Source organism: Chaetodon trifascialis, chromosome 11 (assembly GCF_039877785.1).
Source record: "Chaetodon trifascialis isolate fChaTrf1 chromosome 11, fChaTrf1.hap1, whole genome shotgun sequence".
NCBI lineage: Eukaryota > Metazoa > Chordata > Actinopteri > Chaetodontiformes > Chaetodontidae > Chaetodon > Chaetodon trifascialis.
The window spans coordinates 2,660,904-2,684,720 of record NC_092066.1 but is presented as its reverse complement, the minus strand read 5'-3'; the positions used below and the strand labels follow the sequence as shown (position 1 = coordinate 2,684,720).

The following is a 23,817-nucleotide window of genomic DNA, read 5'->3' as shown; positions in this document are numbered from 1 at the left end:
ACCTTGCTGAAGGACATGGAAGCAACACACACACACACACACGGACAAAAATAATGTTATCTGAGCCAGATGCCTCGAGAGAAAAGCGCTTTGAAAAGAGGATCAATATAAAGACAGTTTGAAGCGCATTGCTTGCAAAATAATGTCACATTTATTCGACTCCTGGTGCCCACGAGTCCGCCGAAGTGCGCGCAGAGTGAAAGATGAAGAGGCTGTAATGTGACATGTTTTCTCAGGCAGAGAAGCGCGTCCAGCCGTTAATTATCTTTCCATCCTCTCTGCATGTTTGTTCTTATCTTCTTATCTGTCGTCATATATCTTCTGTCTAAGCTTTGTTTAATCAGGTAAACTGACAGAAGCACAGGGTGCAGTGTTCTTAACCTACATGTGGATGAAGAGCCCAGCTTCAAACACCGCAGGAGCGTATTTTAAAGAGGAACCTCAAAGTCTCAGAAACTGGAATCAAGAAAGACAAATTATTTTTAATGTTCTCTGTCAGGAGGAAAGTTTTCTCTTTAAAGCATCGAGAGAAAGTTATGAGAAAGTAAAATGATTTCTACTGCTGACTGAAGAAGGCTGGAGAGCTGAATTTTCTCTCCAGTCAACAGCAGAAATTAAAGGTTTCAGAGAAATTTTTTTCAACAACCTCCCACAACATGTTGCCTAAATGGAAAGTATGACCTCTCCAAATATTAAAAATGAATATTTTCTCTTTCAGCTGGTTTCATTATTCCTGACCCTCCCACACACTTTTGGCCATGAAACAAATAACAAGCTTGAGTAAACATAATTTGAAATGCCCACTGCCCATTAAATGGCTTTATGTAACAGACTCATTTTGCACATTCAAGCACACTTTTGTTTTTGTGATGTTAACGAGAGTTTGACAGCTTTTTCTGCCAATCATCACGATCCAGTATCATCTGTAAAGTAACCAAGAAGGTCAACGTTTGACCATCGCGGCCACAAGTTTCCACGAACGACGGAGCCTGCTCGCTCACTGTGAGATGAATGAGTCAGCCGCAGCACAAAAGATGCTTCAGCTGCTTTTCCAAACAAACTAACAAAGAAAAGTTAACTTCTCTTGACAATAACGGATGAAAGGTGTTCATTGCTGTTGTCTGCTTTTGTCCTATTCTCTTCAATTCTATTGCTTTTGTTCTATTCTGCTGTAAAATCTGCAGAAATGTTTCCAAATGTTCGAGCTGCCAAAACAAGCAAATGGATTTTTCAAATCTGCTGTCTCACTGCACATAAAGAATATATAATTATGCACTTTTCCCTTTTTTCTGTCGTCTTGACAGCCAAAGTATATCCTTGAAGATCCTCCCATGCATGTGTCTATCAAGATCCTGTTGCAGACTGAGCAAAACCAAATCTTTGAGGAACTTTGTGATGAACTTTGTTCTCTCTCTCAGGTGTTCTCCCAGCCGCTGCGAACACGGCAGCCTCTGCAGTCAGTCCTGGACCGGCTTCCACTGTAACTGCTCCGACAGCGGCTACAGCGGCGCGACCTGCCACAGCTGTAAGTCACCTGTCAGTCACCTGGCAGCACAGACTGAACCATTAGAGCGCTGTCAGCCCCCGAGGGACCCACCAGGTCCTCCCGCTGTCCTTGCTTTGTGTCCTGTTGCCTTGAAGCGCACATCAGGTCCAGAGCACTCAGCAGAAGGCAGTGGCTCCATACCAGCACTCCTCTGCTGAAACACTGTTTAGCTTCCAGGTTTGCTGTGCAGTAATTCTTTTTGACATCAGATTAATTACTGCAGAAATATGCTCTGAAGAAGCAGAACGTCAACTGAAGTAAGAAAGCTATTAAAAGCAGATTTTGGCACGAGGCAGGCCATCAACATTTGACAGGAACAAAAAAGCTTTCTTCAACTAGTTTGGCTTTCCAAAATCATTTTGAGACTTATTGTCAGGCTGGAAAGTAAGAGAATCTGGCAAAAACAGGTGAGGAGAACCAGGCATTTATCCTGTAGGTGGTGATTTGTTGATTGGCTGCAGCTGGGGATCAGGTGAAGGTGTGGTTGTGTGTGGTGTGGTTTGGCCTCTCGTTTACACGCAAACAGAGTTTTTTTCACAGAAAACGATCATTTTTAAAAACTCTGGCCAGAGTGGAGATTTCTGAAAATGAAATTTGCTATTTGTAAACAGGGTTAAACAGCGTTTTACTCACGCCCATAGGTTTGGCATAGTTATGATGGCTGGATGGCGTATTTATCCCATTCATGTAAACGACAACATTTTTGAAAGCGATGTTGTGTGCACGGTGTTATTTTTGAAAACGGAGGGGCCAAAATACCCTGTTACGTGTAAACGTAGGGACAGAGGGACGGGGAAACAGCAGGAAACACACAGCAGTGGAGGAGGATGTGGTTCCAGTCAACATGTTGTGTCCACAGTCTTTCCCTAACGTAGCCAGATGCTAACCATAGCCATAAAAAGCATGAGTCATGCTTTAGTCACTATGAGTGGATGCTGTAACGCCTGAGTGGATAAATGAAATACACGTTTTCCAAAAATGTTTCCTAATTCTGTTGATATGAAATGTAATTCCGGCAGCATTACTATTCCTCCTAAATGTGCTTCCTGTTGCACTTTTGTGGTACGTGGATGTAATTTCTAGCAGACACGCTTGGATACAGATTCAGAAAGGGAGAGAGCAAGAAAGAAAGAAAGAGAATGGAAATTTCAATCAAGTGAGAGAAGTGTGAGAGGAACAGCGCAAGAAAGGCAGGTAATGAATTTCCTGTTACAGTTTTACTGTTGCTAATTTCACCAACAAATATGACTTAAAGTGACAGCAGTAGAGACGCATGAGAAGAGTGAGAAATGAATGACGAAAGCAGCTGGAGACTGCTAATGTTCTGCTCCGCCATGTCAAAGGTATTCATGAGGCTTAGTTTACAGCTCAGGATACAGAAAATCTGTAACTCCAGGGTTGCCAATCACAGATGCATTCACCAGCCGAATTGTTCAGTAATTACAGTCGTGCAGGTTTCTCCTCTTTAGCGTGGCTGCTGCACACTGTGAGCTAAAAAAGAGCGTTTGGTTTTCAAACAAACTGACCCCTTTGTGAGCTCATGTGGTGCAGTATTAGTGGAGTATTTATGAAGCCTGTTTGTGGAAGAGTGAGATGATGGAAGCTAATGAGATGCAGCAGATACTGAGTGAATGAATGGAGCCGCAGCGCTGAGGTGAGCCCATTCTCTCCAGTCAAATCCTGGAGACCAAAAGAGGAGAGTTTCTCCCACGGTTCACCTCTGCTCTCATTTTTATCGCTGATGTTTCTGTGAAAGCCTTTTTCTAACCACGCTGAGGGAACGCCATGAATAAAGGGTCTTTGGCTGCTGAGAAGAAAGACAAACAGGTGAGCAGAGTGTGGGAACCTTTAGAGACGGACTTGACTCGAAGGGCTCGATTCTCTGATTGCACCGGTGTGCGAGACAGAGGCGGCAGAGGAGGACATGTGGAGACAGAGAGGAGGACGCGGGGCCGATAAAGGTCTAAAGTTTTATTTATGGAGTCTTTGTGCTCCCATCAGTCACTGCTGTCCCCTCCAGTTGGATTAATCTTTACTTTATGGGACGCCGCGGCAGAAATCAAACTTAAGATGATCGCCTTCGCTCTGCTGATGAGACGGTGATTCAGTGGCGATACATACGAATGAAGCGGTACCCATAATCCTCCGCTGTGAGCAGTCTGCATCCCCTCGCAGCCCCTGTGTGCGTCTGCCAGCTGATGTGTTGATGTTGATGTGATTCACGCTGGAGCTGATCTCATTATTTTCCTCCCAGCTGTGTACGAGCAGTCCTGCGAGGCGTACAAACACAACGGCAACACGTCGGGACATTTTTACATCGACGTGGACGGCAGCGGGCCAATCAAGCCGCAGCTGGTCTACTGCAACATGACAGGTGACACACACACGCAGTCATCCTCCAATCATCACTCAACGTTTTGTAAGATTAACATCTACATAGTTGTAAGTGATGCTCTCTCTCTCTTTCTGCTCCCTGTTCGACTTCAGTGTCTCTCTCCCTCATTCATCCCGTCTGTGCGTGTCTCAGTGCTTTACACTATTTGTGTAATGATGATGTAGAACTTTGTTGATTTTATTTTCCCACTTTCATCACATCCATCTTTCTCTCCATCTATATCAGTCTTCCACATTATTTAAATAATTGTCCAAATTTGAATAGTGATGCTTCTTTTCTCCGTTCTGCAGTTTGTTCTCTCTCTCTCTCTCTGTGAGACCAGTTGCAAGCAGAAACCAAAACACCTTTGACCCCATAGAACTGTGCAAAGGCTGATTTGCTCTATTAAAAATGTAACAAGTAGTCTGTTTTAATTACTTCATCAAAGTCATGTAACTTATTACATTTGATCGCTTTTTGTTACTTTGCTGACGAATGTTTTAAACTGGACAATAACGCCGAGAAGTCCTAAAAACATTTACACTCAGATTTGTCCCAACGGCTTTGCTGAGCTGCACTGTGCAGAAATATTCCAAAAGAAGCATTTGTGCATGAAAAGATGCAAAGAAACAGAATCTTTTCTCAGCAACTGTAATTTAGCACCATTACATGTAACTAGTTACTCTGTACTGCTTCCTCATGGAGTGATTTGCATGACTGCAGTGCTTTTGTTCTTGTGTCTGTCTGTCCGTCTGCAGAGGACACCACATGGATGGAGATCCAGCACAACAACACAGAGCTCAGCAGAGTCCGACCGTCTCCGGCTGGAAACCCGCATTCGGTCCACTTTGAATACTCCGCTGAAGAAGAGCAGCTACTAGCCGCCATCAGCCAATCAGAACACTGCGAACAGGAACTGTCCTACCACTGCAGGAAGTCCCGCCTCCTCAACACTCCAGGTAAAGCCTGTTTGTTTGGTGTCTCCAAACACAAAGCTGGCGGTGCAGCCTGCGTTTGCATTTCAGGTGAAAGATCGTCTCTGCTTCATTTAACTTTAACTCACACGAAATGATCATCTTCAGCTCAGCGAAACACTGCTTTTCTTTCCATCAGGGACTTGATTTACTCAAGTTGTAAACACTGAATGGTACAAACATTTGTTCTACATTTTGTGCTGCCTTTGAATTTAATTTTTAGCAGAGTGAGTTATGAGGCACAGATCATTTTGTTCAAAAACAAAAGCTCTGGAGAAAACAATCTAACTCCCTGCGGCTCCACACTTTCTCGCTCCACCAGACAAAGCAAAATGATTGTTCCGCTCATTGCCTCAAACTTAATCAGGCTCCAGGGAGAAGTCATTCATTGACCATGATGCTGAGAGTCAGTTAAACAACCAAGAACAAATGTTCATACTGGCTTTTTTCTAATTCAACATTTATCTTACACATTTGCATCCTTTTTCCACCCTGTGGTTGCACTGAAGACAGTTGGCAGGAAAACACGAGAATGGCGAAGAACAAATGGATAGAGGGAGGCAGTGTTTTATTTTCTTGGCCTTTAGTGGTTTATAATCAAGTGTTATGGCTGAAAAATCTTCAGTCTGTACATCAAAATGACAAGAAAAGAGCAGCACATGCTGACAGCAATGTAAAAGCAGTATTTATAGACATGTTGGAGTGCTGTGGTACAGCAGAGGTTCCAGCAATATACATGAAATAAAAGCAGTATGGAGGGATATTATTGATTTGTTTTGGGGTTTTTTTTGGTAAGAATGAGGGAATGGGTCGACCTTTCCTGACCTTAACTCACAATGTTCAAATATTAATGATGCTCCCAACTCATAAGAGGAGACATTTTTATATCCTCAGGTTTTTTTGTCTTTCACTTTAATTGGAAGCAGCGCTTGAAGTGGAAAAAACAAGTGCCAGCGCCGTGTTGTCGTAGTAGCGGTAGCCGCCACTGATGCTAACATTAGCTCAACAGTCTTTGTTGCTAGCAGTGGCGCCAACGTTGAAGCTCTGTTGTGTGGTCGTCCGACTCTGTGTTCTCTTTGTGGCCTTTTGGAGCCAGACCAACATTACTGTAAGGTCAATTTAAGGTTACTCACACAAGCTGCTGACAGAGGAAAGCAGGCGGGCAAGAACAGGAGCATCGTGGGTGATTATGAGTCGTCTGATATGGAGAGGGTTAAACAGCCATTCGCTTCATTAATATGTCTTCTCATATATACATTCATCTGTGTGTGTGTTTCAGAGGGCTCTCCGTTCAGCTGGTGGCTCGGTGGTCCCGGTCCCGGTCGTGTCCAGACTTACTGGGGCGGAGCTCAGCCGGGCAGCCAGCAGTGCGCCTGCGGCCTGCAGGGCGACTGCGTGGACCCTCAACACTACTGCAACTGTGACGCTGACCGCCTGGAGTGGTACTGAAACGAACACATGCATACTGCTCTGCATCAGCTTTCCACCATGTGTCATGGAAAGAAAACAGAAGAGGTCCCTTGTTGGTGTCTTTGCATGAAAAAACAGATAAGAGAGCTAAAAATGGATTTTTTGTGTGCGGTAATTTAATCAGGAGAAACTAACTTAAAGGTATACAAAGAGGCAAATCTGGCTTTCATCTCAGCGCTAAAGGAAGCATTTCTCCTGGTCGCTGGACGTTGTGCTGTCAGGCCGATCTGGAGACAATCAAAGAAACTGCTCTGTGAAGCTAACTGAGCACGATAATTGATAAAGAGAGGTCCTCTTTTACAGAATACAGGAAAAGAGGCTTCAGACAGAGAGGTGGTCTCAGAGGTTGAACTCTTTCTGACCTTTCGTTAGAACCTGCAAACGCTCCTCATTTGACTCGGAGCTTCGGCAGTTAAGCAAACACCAAATCGACCGGGACGAATCGAGCAGAGGAAAAAACAAAGCCGCTTCAACCTTTCCTGGTGGTGTAGGCCGTCCTGCCTGCGCTCCACTTCCTTCACTCCGTCTTTTCTCAGTTCAAACTGTTTGTGCAGTGACGACTCTATTTTTACAGGCCGCAGCTGCTCTTCAATATTTCATCAGATTCACAAAGTGCTGTTTACACTCCTCGCTTCCAGTCCTGGATGTATTTTTACACACAACTTTCCTCAGAAACGAGGCTGACGGGCGGATTATGTCGAGCGCGTGAAGCCGCGTGTGGGCGTAGATGGACAGGAGGTGTCTGTTTTGGGAGTAGCTGCTCCAGGAAGTGACGGGGTGGATGTTGACTGTCAGGATGGTTAGAATTCACTTTTGGAATCAATAGGCGTTACGAGATGCAGCTCCACGCTGTAATGTTTACATCAGCCAGTTACAACATGTGATTTGGTCACACGGGTGATGAAACACCTGAAAGCAAACACATTTCATTTGTGCACTCAAGCTTTTTGTGATTAGCGCATTTGACAATTCGCCACATCCACCTTTTTGCTTCTTCTACTCATCAGTGTTCCTTTGGTCATCCTCCTACTTCTTCGTCTTCTTCAGCTTTGTCTTCCTCCTCCTCTCCTCCTCCTGCTTCTCCTCCTCATCCACTCAAGTTTACATCCTCTCTTCTTCTGCTCTTTGCCTGCAGGGCTGAAGACTCGGGCCTGCTCACCCACAAGGAGAGCCTCCCCGTCCGCTCTGTGGTGCTGGGCGACGTGCAGAGGCCGGGGTCGGAGGCCGCCTACAGGGTCGGGCCGCTCCGTTGTCATGGAGACAGTAAGTTTGCCTAGTTACACATGATGCTGAGATGACAGAAATGTTGCTGTTATAGAAAGAGCTGAGGCCCAACTAATGTAGGTCCAACAAATCAGTCTTCATCTTTCTCCACACAGTGACCTTCTAATTCAAAGACATCTGGCCAAGAAATGCTTTTAAAACAATATTTTGACCTTTCAGGAAATACACTTACGTGCTCTTTCGGTGCAGACTTAGATGACAAGATCGATACCACTCTCCTGTTTGTCCATCTGATGTGAAGCTACAGTTAGCAGCTGGTTAGCTTAGCATCACAGGGAGGCTGGAAGCAGCCAGATTTGCTGTACACCTTCGCAGAGTTACCACACAAAGTTGGCTCATTTGTTTCTGACGTGATTTGAAGATTTTCCTCCTGTTTCTCAGAGAGCTTCTGGAACGCTGCGTTTTTCGACAAGGAGACGTCGTACCTCCACTTTCCCACCTTCCACGGAGAGCTGAGCGCAGACATCTCCTTCCTGTTTAAAACCACGGCGTCCTCCGGCGTGTTCCTGGAAAACCTGGGCATCAGAGACTTCATCCGGATCGAACTGAGCTGTGAGTACGAGCTGGAGGACGGAGGATAACTCCAAATCAAAGTTAAAGGCGATATGAGTGCCTTTTAATCTGCTAATAGACTTTTATTTTCTATCTTTTTATCACTGTGAACCTGAAGAAGTTTGGAGCTGGTAGTTAAAGTGCTTATTGACAGGCTGGTTTGTGTGGACTGTGCTTTCTTCTGGTGCTGCTTGGTTTGTTTTAGGTTGCATTGTTTGCTGTTTTCCGATCAATTTTCTTCCCCCACAGACCTCAGCTGAATGCACTGCACTGTCGTACGCTGCTGGCCTGCATGGGACAACACTGTATTCACAGCACAAATAACATCTATCCAAGCCCAAATCAATACTAAAGGGAACTCATAATATTACAGCTTTCATTTTTTGCGCTCTTGTTTTTAATTTTACGGTTTTATGAACTCTCAGGGACATCTTCGCCGTGACCCTGCCTTTAATTCTTGTCTCTTGTGTAATTCAAAATTTAATGGTCACCATAGACTGTCATTTAGATGATGACAGTCATAACCAGCAGGGTGGAATGTAGTTTATGGCTTCCATGGAAATGTGGCTGCGTGCGAGATGTATGTTTATGGCCTACCGTATATTGTGCCATTTAAAAGATATCAGTAATACCCAACAAGGTGTCCTTGTGCTCAAGTGGTTCTAACAATATTGTGGATGATATGAGGTGCACATTTAGGGCAGCAGTGGTCATTCAGAGCGGGTTATATAAGTGGCATGGATCAGTTATTAGAGTCCTTTTGAGGCTCTTTCACTTCATGTGACTGAGTTTGGTGTAATTTGCTGTTTTCTTGGTTCCTCTTGTGTTGCATTTTGGAGGACGTTGCTTTAGAAATGGGATTTGAAGGGACACACAGAGAACCTAATACAGGGACGCCGCTGCACCAACAGCGTCTCTCCTCGGGGAAATCATTGTCAGTGTGGTTGTTCCAGCTCTGAATACTGCTGCTCTGCTGCCAGCGTCCTCAGGTCGCGGTGTAACTCTGCGGCTGAGCCCGAGACCAATTTCAAAAATGAAGTTACTGGAGGACGCTGGGATATTGTTTCATCTTGTTCTGCGCCCTCATAGTAATACATCCTCGCCCTCCATCGGCTCAGCGTGAAGGATGACGGTGAGCTTGGCGGCACTCTCCTACGTGTTCAGCTGATGCTGGAGAGAGCAGAGAGCCGAGCAGCCTGAGACGAGCGCAGACCTTCAGCTCTGAGCCGCTGTCCATGGTGCTGACGCAGGGCAGCGCCAACGGGGCCGAAGAGCTGGCCGTGGTCCTGAATCATGATGCTGGAGCTCAGAGGGAAACGTCACTAAATCTGTTTCCACTGCCTGGCTCGGCTCGGCTCGGCTCGGCTCGGCTCAGCTTGCTCTTCTTTGGTTTTCCATTGTCCAAGCTGTGCATAGTGCTTGGCACCTGCTATCACCATGATTATAGAGTTTAGTGACGTTATATCTCTTTATGTACTGCAGAGTTAGGTAGTGCAATCATGGCAACGTGTCACAATAAATGAGCATATTAAATGTTTTGTGTGTCAGCATGCACAGAGTTGGCTTGATATTTGATGTACCCAGAACAGCGTGATGCCACATGCAGAGACTTATTTTGCACATCAGGATACTTCAAAGTGTTAGAAAACATTTTGCAGCATTTTATTGTGCGGCTAATCTAACAGCTTTTACTATTATACTTCTACTCTGTGTATAAAATCTCTGTCTGCTGTACATTGTAACTACCGTTAGCAGTAGTAGTTGAAGAATCCCCTCTGACATGTAGTGCAGTATGAATATAAAGAAGTATAAATTGGAAATTTTGAAAGAACAGGTATCTCAAAACTGTACTAGTTAGAAGTAACAAGTACATTTACTGGAATGAATGTGCTGGCTGAGAGTGAGAGGCCCAGAATAGACTCTGCACCAACCTGGGAGGTTTGCCTGCATGACATTTTTCTTTTCGCGCTGTAAGTTCTTCCACACAATCAGTACACGACTTCTTGCCAGACTCTCTAGTCTTTTGTTTGTTGTTATCCTGTGAGAACTGTACCCAGTCTGCTTAGTTAGGAGCTCTGCTGGCGCTCGTGCTTGTTGTTTTGCTGTGGAAGGGTAATTAATCCACATTCCAGGGAGCCCTACTTTCCCCCCATCTGCTTGTTTGGTCTCCGCACACTTGAGTCCAACCTACCTGCTTGTTAAAGCTCCTCGTTTCTTTTCCCATTTGTGGCGTTGGCAGGTCTCAGGCAGACTGCAGGAGCTGTGTGAAAATATGCAGCTCTGAAGTGAAGATTTGTACCAGCTTTTTATGTAAAATACTGCTGAATCACAGTGAGGGTTCAGCGTGTCCCATTCGTCCTGACCCTGTTTGCACAGAGTGCTGGTGTCCAGTCTGTGGGCTCCTTTGTCCAGAAGCAGCAGTCCAACAAGACCGGTATCGAATCATTATCAGGTTGCCATTTGAAGCCATCGCGTTTTGTTTTGTGCAAAGTTTAAAGTTCAGCTGTTATTTTTAGGATCTGGCGTTGCTTAATCCAAGGAGAACTTTTTGTGAAGAAGGATTTTAGTTGACTGACGGACTTGAATTTACCCCCTTGATTAAATTTGGTTCTTTGGAAGAAAAGAAAAAACATTTGTGGTGACAGTTTAAAGAAAGCACTGTGTTATCAGAACTTTAAGCTTCATTTGGAGAATTATTCAAAAATATCTTTACGAAATGAAATCTGCTTCATCAGGCAACAGAGTTTATAGCGTTACGTTTGGCAAACAGATGGTGGGTGTCTGTGGGCTGATATGACAATTAATTATTAATTAATTATGTTTTTTATGCCCCCCTTTTCCCTTCTCCCTCTGTTCTTCCATCACTTCATCAATCATCCTTCCCTGTCACTGCTTTTCTCCTCCCTCCCGTCAGCCTCCACTCAGGTGGTTTTCTCCTTTGACGTGGGTAACGGGCCGCTGGAGGTCCGCGTGGAGTCCAGCGTCCCGCTGAACGACAACAGGTGGCACCGAGTCCGAGCCGAGCGGAACGTCAAGGAGGCCTCGCTGCGATTGGATGAACTTCCCGCGGCCACGCAGGAGGCGCCTGCAGACGGACACTTCCACCTGCAGCTCAACAGCCAGCTGTTCATAGGTGAGGAGAAGCATGCACTCCTTTGTTTTTCAGACAAAATCCTCCATAGTCTGGTTATTTTGCTGCTTCTTTAAGGGACTCCTATGAAACAGAAACTTCTCACAGTACAAATCTGTGTGAGCAACATGTGGCGTCAGTAGTCTCAGTGCTGCTGGGTTCAGCGCCCTCTCTCCATGACAGACAGTCTCTGTCTGTCTCCACATCTCTCAGAGACTAACTTCCGCACACACTCGCCTTGTTTCTCGTATCCTCGTTGCTCTCTGGAGATTCAGTAGTTCAGTGTTTCTCTGCCTGCAGCTCCTCAAGCTCAGCAGCCTGATCACAGAACTTTTAGTCAAATATTTTTTTTTGTCTCTCCTGGCAGCAAAATGTGTTTCTCTCTCAAGTTCAAAAAACATTTGCAGAGCCAATTTTTGTAAGAATTTGAAAGCTACATTGTGTGCATCTACGTTGTGTTGTGTTGGTAGCAGCCTCCGTCTCACCCGCCTTTGTTGAGGCATTGCCGTGCTTTCTAACGCATTACTGCCACCAGCTGTCGATCACTGGAACAGCACGCAACCAGGACTGTGTCACGTCACCCGAGCACATGTGATGCCAACAAAAAGGGGACCCACTCTTAAAAACATTGCTCCATGTCGCTACTAGAGATCAAAAAACTTCAATGGGCACATCTCAAAAAATTGATCTCAGCACTAAAGATAAAGTTGTGAGATCTTGAGCAGGTGGTTCAGGACGCGATCGCACACAGTGTTGTGTGTCAGACTGGGATTAAACCCCCAGAAAAGGGCTGCTGTACAGATAATGTCTTTTTCACATTTTACTCTACTACTGGCTGACTTGCGTTGCCTGCTCAGCTGTATTGGATGTAAAAAGTGCTGAGTCAGCACTTCAGGGCTTCTCTATCCACAAGCCTACAGCATAAACTCGTAATAGACTGAGGTCCAAGCCCCAAGATAATAGCAAGTCTGACCTCTTCCTACACAGTCCTACATACTGTGAAACACAATATTTCTTCTTTCAAAGTGCTAAACAGCTGCTGGCTAAACGCCATCAGCTGCTCAGTGCTACTGAATATGAAAGTGCTGAGTCGATGGTTCGTGACCACTAAACAGTCATCATGTTTAATAATTAAAGCATGCATCAGGGAGCGCTAACGTGTGGTGTGACTTCTTGCAGAGAGGGTCTTTAAATAATCTGTAAATGAAGCTGAACCTGATTCATTAGACAGTCACATAATTAGCCTTCTCTAACACAAACTTCATCAGCGCTGCAGCCGTGTTCGTCTCAGCTTCATCGCTTCTGCGGTTCAGAGCCTCCGTTTGACCCCTCAGCCCGTCTGCAGACCAAATCCAACATTTATCATCAGGTTTTATCATTCTGCAAACATTATGCACGTCACTTCATATCAGTAAACACACGGCGTGGAGGGAAAACAAAGCAACAAACTGATGAGATTGGATGGAGGCAGCGGCGGCTGGAGGCAGATCGAGGTGAATATTGATTGGCTGAATCGCTGATAATCCGCTCTGAGGTCACCGCCATCAGCCTAAACCTGTGCATGTTTACCTCAGACTGATCAGGACAGTTCACTGGAATCAGACCAGTAGATTTATGTGTTTGAATGGAAATGCGCTGGTTTTTATTCGCATTGATTTGATTTTTGATCAGTTAATGATCTTAATTTGATGTGCAGATGTGAAGAATTTCAGAATAGTGACAACATATTTTCTGTTAAAGTGTCCTTGAGAATATTATTCAGGGCATCGGCTGCTTTCCTGAAATGCAAATGTAAAGCACACAATGTGTATGTATGAATAAGAATTGAGAGCAGCTCAGCTTGTACACAATCGGAAACCACAGCACTGCTGTACGAGCTGCGTGCGTCTTATTCCTGAGCCCTAATCCTGCCTTTGACAAATTCATACAGAAAAATGTTGACTTCTGTTTGGATTTCTAATCCATGTATGCATTTTGAATAAATATGTTATCAGATGTGGTGCATTTATGAGACCTTAATAAGGAGCAGCGTTGTGCTTTGTGAATTCATAAGTCAGAATTCAAAACCAGCGTATTTATGAGCCTCAATTATTCCTTGTTCAGATTTATAAGACAATGAATTACGTTGTTTCAATTAATAACCCGTTTTATTGCCTCGCATGGATTTATAAACAGTCGGATTGCTTTTCCAGTTTCTTTATTGCCTGATGCTTGTAGGTGTAAAACATCCGCACGCAGCAGTTTGAATTTAAGACTTTTGCATTCATTGCGAGCAGCGTTTCACATTACTTCTTGTGTTGCCTGCTTTGCAAAGATAAGCTGTAGTTTATTGGTGCTTCATTGGCCTCCCCGTCACCCGGCGCGCTGAGATATTTGTTTTCTGCATCCAGCGAGCGGTGCCATAAGACGCAGCATTTCCATTTAATTTGAAATAAAACCTGCTGTTATGAGACTGCTTTTGAGCCATTGTTTGCCTTCAGCGTCATGAGTCCTCAATGTTACTGCAGAGGCAAAATCAAATCTTCATATTTATTTTACTGGCGGTGCAACGGCCAGAATAAGCAGCGCTCCGACAGCTTGCTGTTTGTTCCTGACCTTGAAATTTGCTTTGCTTGTCTGTGTGGTCGTTTGGTGCTCTGTCATTCATAGGTTTCCCGCTTTTATCTGTTAAATAGCCTATCACTGTAAATTGGACTGTTGGTCGGACAAAAGAAGCCTTTTGAAAATGTTGCCTTGGATTCTTCAACTTTTCACCATTTCGTAGTTATTTATTTTATTATTATTATTATTTAATTATCAGTTATTTGATAAGAAGAGTCTCTCGCCACAGTAACGGCTCTGTGATGCTATATTAATGCTAAATGCTAACATCAGCATGCAAACATGCTCACGTGCTGAGGTTAAGCAGGTAGTTTAGCGTGTTAGCATGCTAACATTCACTAATTAGCTTGAAGAATAGCTGTTATTGCATAGCTTCGAGCTGGCTGACGGCTGGCAGACGCTGCTTCATGTTTTAGCTTAAACGATGACGAGAAATGACAGTTCGTTGCAGCAGTCTTTGATAATTAATTCTGTCCGCTGTGCGTTGTATCCCATGATGTGTGGTTTTCATGCCGCTGCTCCTCTCCCCTCATGCTGCTGCTCCAGAGTCCAGTTTTGACTTCTTCCTGTCTTTCTCCACGTCGCTCTCTGGGGCTGCAGGTCGAGGCTCTTTGTATTTTGAGCCACGCTCTGTGACGGTTGCTTTGATCTCCATTTCACTAATTGTTTTTCCATTCACTCTCATACTGTATGCTTCACCCGTGTGCTCCCACAGTATGAGAGACTGGGATCGTCTTGTTAAGGCTGAGCTTGTGTGGGAGCCTGAAATTCCCATGATTTTGAAGGTCTCGCTGATTGCTTTGCTCATTTGGTCAGAGGTGGAGTTTACCTGCGGTCAGACTGTTTGATCTTTTCTTTAATCTTTGCTCCACATTATGCTTTTTTAGAAATGATCTTCCGAGACGTGACTTCACTCTGTCGTCCTTGTCTGTGCTGCTGGATATGAGGCTGGAGAGCCGTACTGTTTGTGTAGCTGTTCAAACTTTCCAGACGGCTTTATCTTTATCCACGGATGAAGACACTGTACGATCTCGAATGAACAGTACAAAGTGGTTGTCGTCAGTCAACCTTTCATGAGCGAAGTTTGCTTCGTAAAGCAGTAAGAATGAAGTCTATTTTCAGCGGTTTTTCTCATTTCTGAAAACAACAATTCAGTCTGAAACATGCACAGACTTGAACAAACCAAACGTAGGCCTTTTTTTTACACGTTTTGCCAAAGCTGCAGTCAGTCATCGGTTCTTTTGATTATCATTGAAAAGACTCTTTTCAGTGGATTAAAAGAGCGTGTGCGTGGTCTGTCATTTAAAGACGAGCAGCAGCCGACGCTTCACTCACTTTTTCTTATTTTGCTTTGCTCAGTATTAGAAACCGCTGTCGCTCACATGTTGCAGTGAAGAGCTGCATTTAGTTAATTAAATGGTCTCTGTGCTATAACAAAGGACGAGACAGCAGCGACAGTTTCTGGTGTCACAAACACAGCGTTACAGAAAGCGCATACATACCAAATATTGTGACTGTACGAGGTATAAATGTACAAATTTGTAGTGCGATATTTATATTATTACATAAACATTTTCAGTTCTTTTGGTTCTATTTCATAACCCTTAACGCCTTTTATTTTGAACTATTTGTAGATTATTAAAAATGCATGAGGATTTATAAAACTGCCCTCTGATCTCTGACTGACTGCAGTCATGAGCTCCCAGTGAGTTATCTACACACAGCTCTTCATATATATAAAATGCTAACTCTTAGCTCTTAGCTTCATTAAAGTTCTCTTCTCATTGGGTCATTTTCCAGTGTTTACCTCTGCGCTGCTGCTGCTTTTGCGACGCCTCCCTGCTTCCAACTACTTACAGCATGCGGCTCGCACAGTGTGTCGCAGCAGAGAGGGACCGAGCCGAGCTCGGTGATTTATTGGTGTGAAAAGCTGCCGCCGCTGAACAGTGGGAAGCTGTCAGCTTTGAAGGCTTAGAGCAAAGTGCTGGCATGTCTGAACTCTGACGACAATAACAATTTCAACCTGTGATCTTTGCAGAAATGACAGTTTGTCAGGTCTGAACTGTCGCTGTGTCACCTCGTATGTGGTCTCAGTATGTGTGTGTGAAAAGGTGCACATACATTTTTCACGTCGTTGCGCCATCCTCAGGTTTGCAGCATTTTTTAAAAAAAGACCTGACATATAGTGTGAGGGAAGGTGATTGAAAGGGAAGGAAATGTACCTCTGTGCTGCACACAGACAGACATATGACCAGAGACACAGGCAGACAGTAAGTCAGCCAGGCAGTCAGCAGCTAGAACGAAGCTATACAGACAAACCTAAAGACAGCTGATGAAAGTTATGCCCCCGATTCTGTTTTCCACCCACAGCTTGTTGCCTCATCCTGTGCCAGTGTTGTGTCACTTCATAAGAAGAGTGTTGACAGTTTGAAGCTTCTGAGAGAGCAGAGGCGACATGTGGATCTGCTGTAGATGACATGAGGAGGAGAAGGAAAACAGAGACTTGTTGACACACAAAGAAGTAACAGAAAGGTTGGGACAGAGAGGACGTGCACTTTGTTCTGGGAGCGTTTGCTTTGACTTCTTCGTGCTTTGACTCTGAATGCTGCATCGCGAATATTACAAGCCATCAAACTTGTGCTGGAAAAATCTGAATGCCATGCAATGTGTATATGTCTGCAGGAGGCACAGCGTCCAGGCAGAAGGGCTTCCAGGGCTGCATTCGCTCTCTGCAGCTGAACGGCGTCACTCTGGACCTGGAGGAGAGGGCGAGGATCACGCCCGGGGTTCGACCCGGCTGCCCGGGTCACTGCAGCAGCTACGGCTCGTTCTGCCAGAACCAGGGTCGCTGCGTGGAGAGAGCCACCGGCTTCCACTGCGACTGCAGCCTGTCGGCGTACACGGGGGTCTTCTGCCACACAGGTACACGCATGTACACACTGCGGAGATGAAGTCATGCTGTCATGCTAGCCGGCGTCTAATGGCTGGAGAATTTTCTCAGTTTGGAGCTAATTTTGAGGTTTCTATTATTGATCATCACCCGCACCAAATCATCTGACCACATCACCCCTGTTCTCATCCAGCTTCACTGGCTCCCTGTACAATACCCCATCCACTAAAACAACCTTGTCCTCACCTATAAAGCTCTCCACAACCAACCCCACTTACCTCTGTGACCTCCTTCATGAACACCCCCCCCCTGCACCCTCCGCTCATCCTCTGCTGGACTGCTAACCATCCCCACGTCACGCCCCAGGACCATGGGTGCTCGAGCCTTCAGCTGCTCAGCTCACTCAAAACTCAGCTGCTCAAACTCTAACTGGACACTTTGAACTTCACTGGTTTTTATGTTGCTGTTTTGTTTTAGTGATGTTTGTGATCTTTTATGCTTTTATTTTCTGTTACGCGCCTCCAAATAAAATGTATTATTATTTTGAAGTCTAGTTTGGAGAAACATTTGCTAAAAATAACTTTTCTACTGAAGTTTTTTTGAGTGGAAGAGCATAAAACTTGTGTGTCAGCAGGTTCGCACAGGCGTGTAGCTCGACAGCGCTTCTAGCTCTTTAACTTCTGTGGACAAAGTTGTCAGAGGATTCTTGAAGCTGATGCCACTGAAGCTGTTTCTTTTATCATATATTTCTCTTTAGCTCAAACAGCATTAATGGTGCCACCTACCTTGAACTCTGTCTATGACACCTGTCTAACCACTTCACAGCATAATGCACAGTGTCACTTCACCCCCCCCGCTTTACATTTAATACAGTCGACTCGTATATTTCAGCATCTAAGGTTAAAGCTGTTGTGATGTAATGAGAGTGAAAGAGTCCTTCACTCTGCAGATGAACCCTGAACGTCTGCATCTCCATAAAGATGATGTCTGATAAGTCATTTAGTGCATGTAGGCACTTATTATCGTTGGATGTATTCTCATAAGGCACTCAACAAAACTCAAAGGATTCAAACGCAAGCAAACACGAGATAAGACGAACAGACAGACGCGGCCGTTCAGAGCGTTCATGTGTGGGTGTTTCTCTGCCGCTGCGTAAAGTATTAAGAGTCTATAGCATCCCAGTGAACCTTTTACTGCACTTAACAGTCATCAGGACGTACTTAGCCGCCATGTGACATCAAAGGTTTCATGCAAAGGGCATGCGTTTGATGCGTTGGAGTCCGGTTAAGTCGCTTGTTTGATGTTAAATTCACGGCGCTGCCAGTGTGTCATCACAGTAACTTTATGTCTTAGTGCAGGAACTACGTGGACTCTCTTTGTCCTCCCGAACAGCGGCTGGTATCCACTGTACTTTTCTGCGTTCGTGTCAGCAGGCAGAGGCACAGAAAGGGAATTTTAATTGATTTGGTGCGCCGGTGAAATACTGCGTGGATACAGCTGTGTTTAAAGTTGTCAGGAATGCAGTTGAACTTGTTAAATATTGTTTTCTGTAATCAGCATAAACGCTTTGTTTGCTGGTGTTTTGAGAACAGTCTTGTGCTGCAAGTTGTTGAGGTGCCCTAAATATCTTATTGAGCTAAATAACTGAGCAATTAATGATAATATTGAAAGTGAAAAGTTACTGTAAATATATGAAACCTGCTCTGCTAGAGAAATAATTATTCTCTTCCCGGTAGTATTGAATAATTATTTGACTAGAGGAAAAACAAAAGAGATGCAGTAAATGAAAAATAATGGTGGTCGTGCAGGATAAAAAGTCGATGCATTCCACCTCCAAGAAATCTATCAATACAACTGAAGTAATCAGCAGCAGCCAAACACTCTGCTGCTTTTAGGGCTGTGAATCACAGCAGCGTTTCAATCCTGCAGAGCTTCACTATTTGTTCAGACATGATTCCTTAGAGTTATCATTACGAGGGTTGAACTCAATATTATGAACGCTTATCCAACACATGCAAAACGAGGTGGCGAGTTTCCAATGTTCAGTTTTTGTTGAGATCATATTGGAGGTGCTGATTTGAAACGCTTTGAACGTTGAAGGTGTTCTGCATCATAGCGCTCATGCAATGGTTCCCCTCTGTGTCAGTAACAGTCGGTGCCTCACTCATTCCAGAGAAAGCTGCTCACCTGCAGACACGAATGCTGAAAAGGTCATTAAAACTCTTCATTTTTGGACCAACAGTCTTCCTCAGGCTGAGCCACACATACATTCACTGGTAAAATTTTGATAACAGGTGTTGCTGCTGCTCACGACATTTTCTTGATTGTTTTATGTGTGGGTCCTTTTAAGGGAATAGCTCTAAATTTTCACAAATGCACTCTTTTGTTTCCTTGCTGGGAGGAAAATGAAGCATTGATCCCACTTTTAGAGGCTGTGGAAGTCAGCTCAGCAGTTACCTCCACCAAGGAGGTCGTGTTCTCGACTCCCTTTGCCTTTTGGTTTGTTTGTCAGCGTGATTATAGAAAAACTACCCGCCTGATTTCCATAAAACTTGGTGCAAGGGTGAAGCATGTGCCGAGGAAGAGCCCACTGCATTTGGATCCAATCACAGGGTGGATACACAGAGATGGAACATTTAGCCTGGTACACATACCAAAATGGCTGTTAAAATCCAGTAGATGGTTGTGAAGTTCAGTAATGACCAAACAGGTAGAAATGCGATGAGTCCAGATCACTGGACACACTCATGGGTACCAGTGCATGTCATAGAGGAGTGGACCATTGGCCTGACTGACTTTCTCAACCTTTCTAGTTAATATACTTAAATTGTTTGATCTGATCTTCTGGTCTATCTTGACATTTTTGAAGGCGCTTTCATGCCTGACCTGTTTATTAGGGTTCAGATGAACTCTCAGATGAAGGTCTTGGTCCAGTGCCATTTGGACTCGGGTGGTGTTTGTTTGTGTTGTGGGTACAATCCACAATGACTTCATTATGAGTAAGAGGGCATAAAATCCCTTGAATGAAAATATAATGTCGAAACAAGAAAGAGGAAGTCCTCGAGTCTACCTCCTTGATGAAAAATCAATGGCCATACTCTGAAAACATCAAAAAGCCTCCATTTATCTTTTAAGGATCTGATGAGTCGCTGGCCAGAGCTGAATGCTTTATGAGACTGTCCGTTTTTCTGGAAATATCTTTGATGTCTGTTTTCAAAGAACACTGCATATGGCCTCTAAAATCAGATGTTTTTCTTTCCACTTCCAGTAGTATCAAGTAGAAGTCCTCACTGTAACCTCTCTGTGGCCGCCTCTCCTCCTCCAGCCGTGTCGGCCAGCTTCAAGTCGGGGACGTCCGTCAGCTACACCTTCAAGGAGCCGTACGAGCTGAGCAGGAACAGCAGCGCCCTGCCGTCCTCCATCTACTCGGACATGACGCTGAGAGGAGAGAACGTCTCCCTGAGCTTCAGGACCAACCAGAGTCCGGCTGTGCTGTTCTACGTCAGCTCCTACTACAGAGAGTACCTGGCCCTGCTCATCAACAAGCACGGTGAGGAGGACCAGGCTTTTATTTTGAAGGACAACAACAATAATTAGGGGTATCACCTTTTATAAAAAGCTCCTTAAACACCTCTCCTGATCATGTCCCCCTCTCTCTCATCCCTTTTTCTGTCTCCTCCAGGTCATTCAGACCTGAGGTTGAATGCTATTTACGAAAAGCAGCACATAAGCTTCTTTTCCTGTTTGCCTCATTCTCACTTGCAGTCTTCTTTCACCCACTTTAACACCTTTCCAAATTCCTTCTCTCCCCACCCCACCTCCTCCTTAATTACGTCCTCTCAGTCTCTCCCTTCCTCGGTTCTTCCTCTCCCCTCTTTGATATTATTCTGTCCACATTTTCAAACCTCAAATCAAAAATCTTGTCAAGACTTTTCCTTCATCTCCCTCCCTCAACTTTTTTCAATTACCTCTCTCTCCTCCCTGCCTCTTATCTTACCTCTCCTCTTCCTCTCATCCTCCCTCATTCCTGACATCTCCTGGTATCGACCTCTCCTGCGCTCCTCTTCCTCTCTCCTCCTCCTCCTCCTCCTCCTCCTCTGCAGTGCTCTGCAGCTTTACCAGATCTATCAGGATCTGTCAGATCTTTCCTCTCTCTGGATTCTCCCCGTCAGCCTCTGCTGCCTTTTAATCCGTCCAGCCCGGCCGGCTATTATGTTTTGTCTCAGGCTGAAAAATAAGTGTTGGCCGGTCTTATCGCTGAGACCCGATGAGTGATGCTGAGGGAATGAAAGTTTGGTGGGCTGCTAATGGGCGGCAGGTCAGTGTGCTGCTGAATAAAGCGGCAGAAAACTTGCTGATGTGGGTTTATAAACTTCTGTGTTAAATAGTTATGCTGTGAGTTTGGCCTGTAAGAGTAGTAGGAGGCACTTTGAATTTAAAATGTCATTTTCGGCATCCAGGAGTCTAATAAAATCAGCACTTTGCTGCTAGATTAGCTGTAAGTGGATTTGTTTTTGGTGTTAATGAGTCAGAGAAGGCTGATGGACAGCAGGGCATTAAGGTGTTCACGCTGGCCCTGGAGTCGTCAGGTAAACGCACTTATACTGAAGTGTCCAATTAAATCCCTGAGAGCTTTTCTCCTGTTCGGCTCATTTCTTATTTCTTTTCCCACTCAGCTGCAGTTAAACCTCCTCAGCTAAAACGCAGAAAATCCTTGTCAATCACTTAAGGCCTGTTTGCAAGAATACATACATTTATTATCAGAAGCAACGGCTAACTGAATGAGCTCTTACACCCAGTAATTATCCCTTCTTGGTAGACGCAGCTTTGTAATAAAAAGGACATAATCATACTCATGAAATGTTCTTTATGGGATTAATTTCCATACTTGAAAAGTACAATATATGTTAATGTGTATGCATTTGAAGGACAACGTGTAATTTCAATGTGAAAAGCCCGAAAACATCACAGGGCTTTAATTAAATCTGCTCTTAATCCTCCGAATATTAGTAAAATTAATTAGATTTGGAGTTGTGGTATTGATAGGGAATTAACTGCTAATCCTCTTAATATGGAAAGCATTATTGACTCAGATACTCATCATTCAGATTCATCACTGAAGTGAAAAATGCATCCTTAAAGAAGATAAGCGAAGATTAGAGAGGATGACCTACATGTTTACGTCAGGAGGAAAAAGTTTCAATTGGAAAAACTTTGTCTGTGTGTGTGTGTTTGTGTGTGTGTGTGTGTGTGTGTGCGTGTGTGTGTGTGTGTGTGTGAAGATAAGCTGGAGGTGAGATACAAGCTGGACAGCAGCAGAGAGGCTGAAGTGTTGAGAAGCAGAGCGAGGAGCCTGGCCAACGGACAGCTCCACAGCGTTACCATCAGGAGGCTGACGGACAGTGTGTCTGTGCAGGTAACAACACACACAATCACACACACCGTGTTTACACCGTGTGTCTGTGCAGGTAACAACACACACAATCACACACACCGTGTTTACACCGTGTGTCTGTGCAGGTAACAACACACACAATCACACACACCGTGTTTACACCGTGTGTCTGTGCAGGTAACAACGCACACAATCACACACAGTGTTTACACCGTGTGTCTGTGCAGGTAACAACGCACACAATCACACACACCGTGTTTACACCGTGTGTCTGTGCAGGTAACAACGCACACAATCACACACAGTGTTTACACCGTGCGTCTGTGCAGGTAACAACGCACACAATCACACACAGTGTTTACACCGTGCGTCTGTGCAGGTAACAACGCACACAATCACACACAGTGTTTACACCGTGCGTCTGTGCAGGTAACAACGCACACAATCACACACAGTGTTTACACCGTGCGTCTGTGCAGGTAACAACGCACACAATCACACACAGTGTTTACACCGTGCGTCTGTGCAGGTAACAACGCACACAATCACACACAGTGTTTACACCGTGTGTCTGTGCAGGTAACAACGCACACAATCACACACACCGTGTTTACACCGTGCGTCTGTGCAGGTAACAACGCACACAATCACACACACAGTGTTTACACCGTGCGTGTCTGTGCAGGTAACAACGCACACAATCACACACACCGTGTTTACACCGTGTGTCTGTGCAGGTAACAACGCACACAATCACACACACAGTGTTTACACCGTGTGTCTGTGCAGGTAACAACGCACACAATCACACACAGTGTTTACACCGTGTGTCTGTTGGCTCAGACAGTCGTATGAATGTGTAATACTGTGTTTTGGGAAATTGGCGCATTGACGCATGTAGATGACGAAAGACTTGAGAGAGCACAATAATAATCATGTGCAAGAGAACGCAGATCTGTGAGAGGAGATTTAGATTTGAAGGGACGCTTTGTTCGACTCCTTGTCCTACTTTCAAAATAAAAGCTGTGATATTTTTAACAACCGCACTGAGACAAAAAGCGAAAGCAAAACTCCGGGCAGCTGCGGAGGTAGAGCGTGTCGTCCGCTCATCGCAGTGTCGGCGGGATGATGGTCAGGCCAGCACCCTGTGTGGGAGCTCACTGCCACGTGTGAGCTGCAAAAACCTTGCAAAGCTTCGGATAAAAGCTCTTACCATTCAAGAAGACACGACCCTAAAGACCAGCTGTCGCCGCATCCTGTCGCAGCTTGCTTGTCAGAAATGGTCACAGACTCAATAACAAGCGAGCAAAAGGGTGAAGATGCACTGGCAGGAGTACCTGTGAGGTGTAAAATCCAGCTTTAACCGGCTCGCTCGAAGCCTCGCTCCTCGTGGAGAACAGCAGCTGCAGTCAGGTTGACTTCATGTCAGCTGCAGTAGATTCCAACAATTTCCACTGGTTTGCAAGATGAAAAGCAGAATCCAGTTCTCCTTCCACGCTCACTATATTCCAAAGGCTGAAATATTGCAAATCTTCCTGTTGTCACTCAGAGGGCTGTTAATGTTTGCTGCACAAAACCAGGCTGGTCGATGGACACAGGTT

The 23,817-nt window shown here is 44.8% G+C and overlaps 1 protein-coding gene across 1 annotated transcript in view; it reads left to right on the top strand.

The window, feature by feature from the left end:
• The window catches only part of LOC139338528 (contactin-associated protein-like 4), an 88,899-nt gene that overhangs the window by 54,468 nt on the left and 10,614 nt on the right, over window positions 1-23,817 (top strand). The window contains exons 11-20 of the mRNA XM_070973644.1: window positions 1,419-1,525; window positions 3,801-3,920; window positions 4,679-4,879; window positions 6,174-6,336; window positions 7,500-7,627; window positions 8,030-8,200; window positions 11,115-11,333; window positions 16,614-16,853; window positions 20,147-20,371; window positions 22,104-22,237. Of these exons, the coding sequence (XP_070829745.1) occupies window positions 1,419-1,525; window positions 3,801-3,920; window positions 4,679-4,879; window positions 6,174-6,336; window positions 7,500-7,627; window positions 8,030-8,200; window positions 11,115-11,333; window positions 16,614-16,853; window positions 20,147-20,371; window positions 22,104-22,237 (1,708 nt within the window). The remainder of the gene's footprint in view (window positions 1-1,418; window positions 1,526-3,800; window positions 3,921-4,678; window positions 4,880-6,173; window positions 6,337-7,499; window positions 7,628-8,029; window positions 8,201-11,114; window positions 11,334-16,613; window positions 16,854-20,146; window positions 20,372-22,103; window positions 22,238-23,817) is intronic.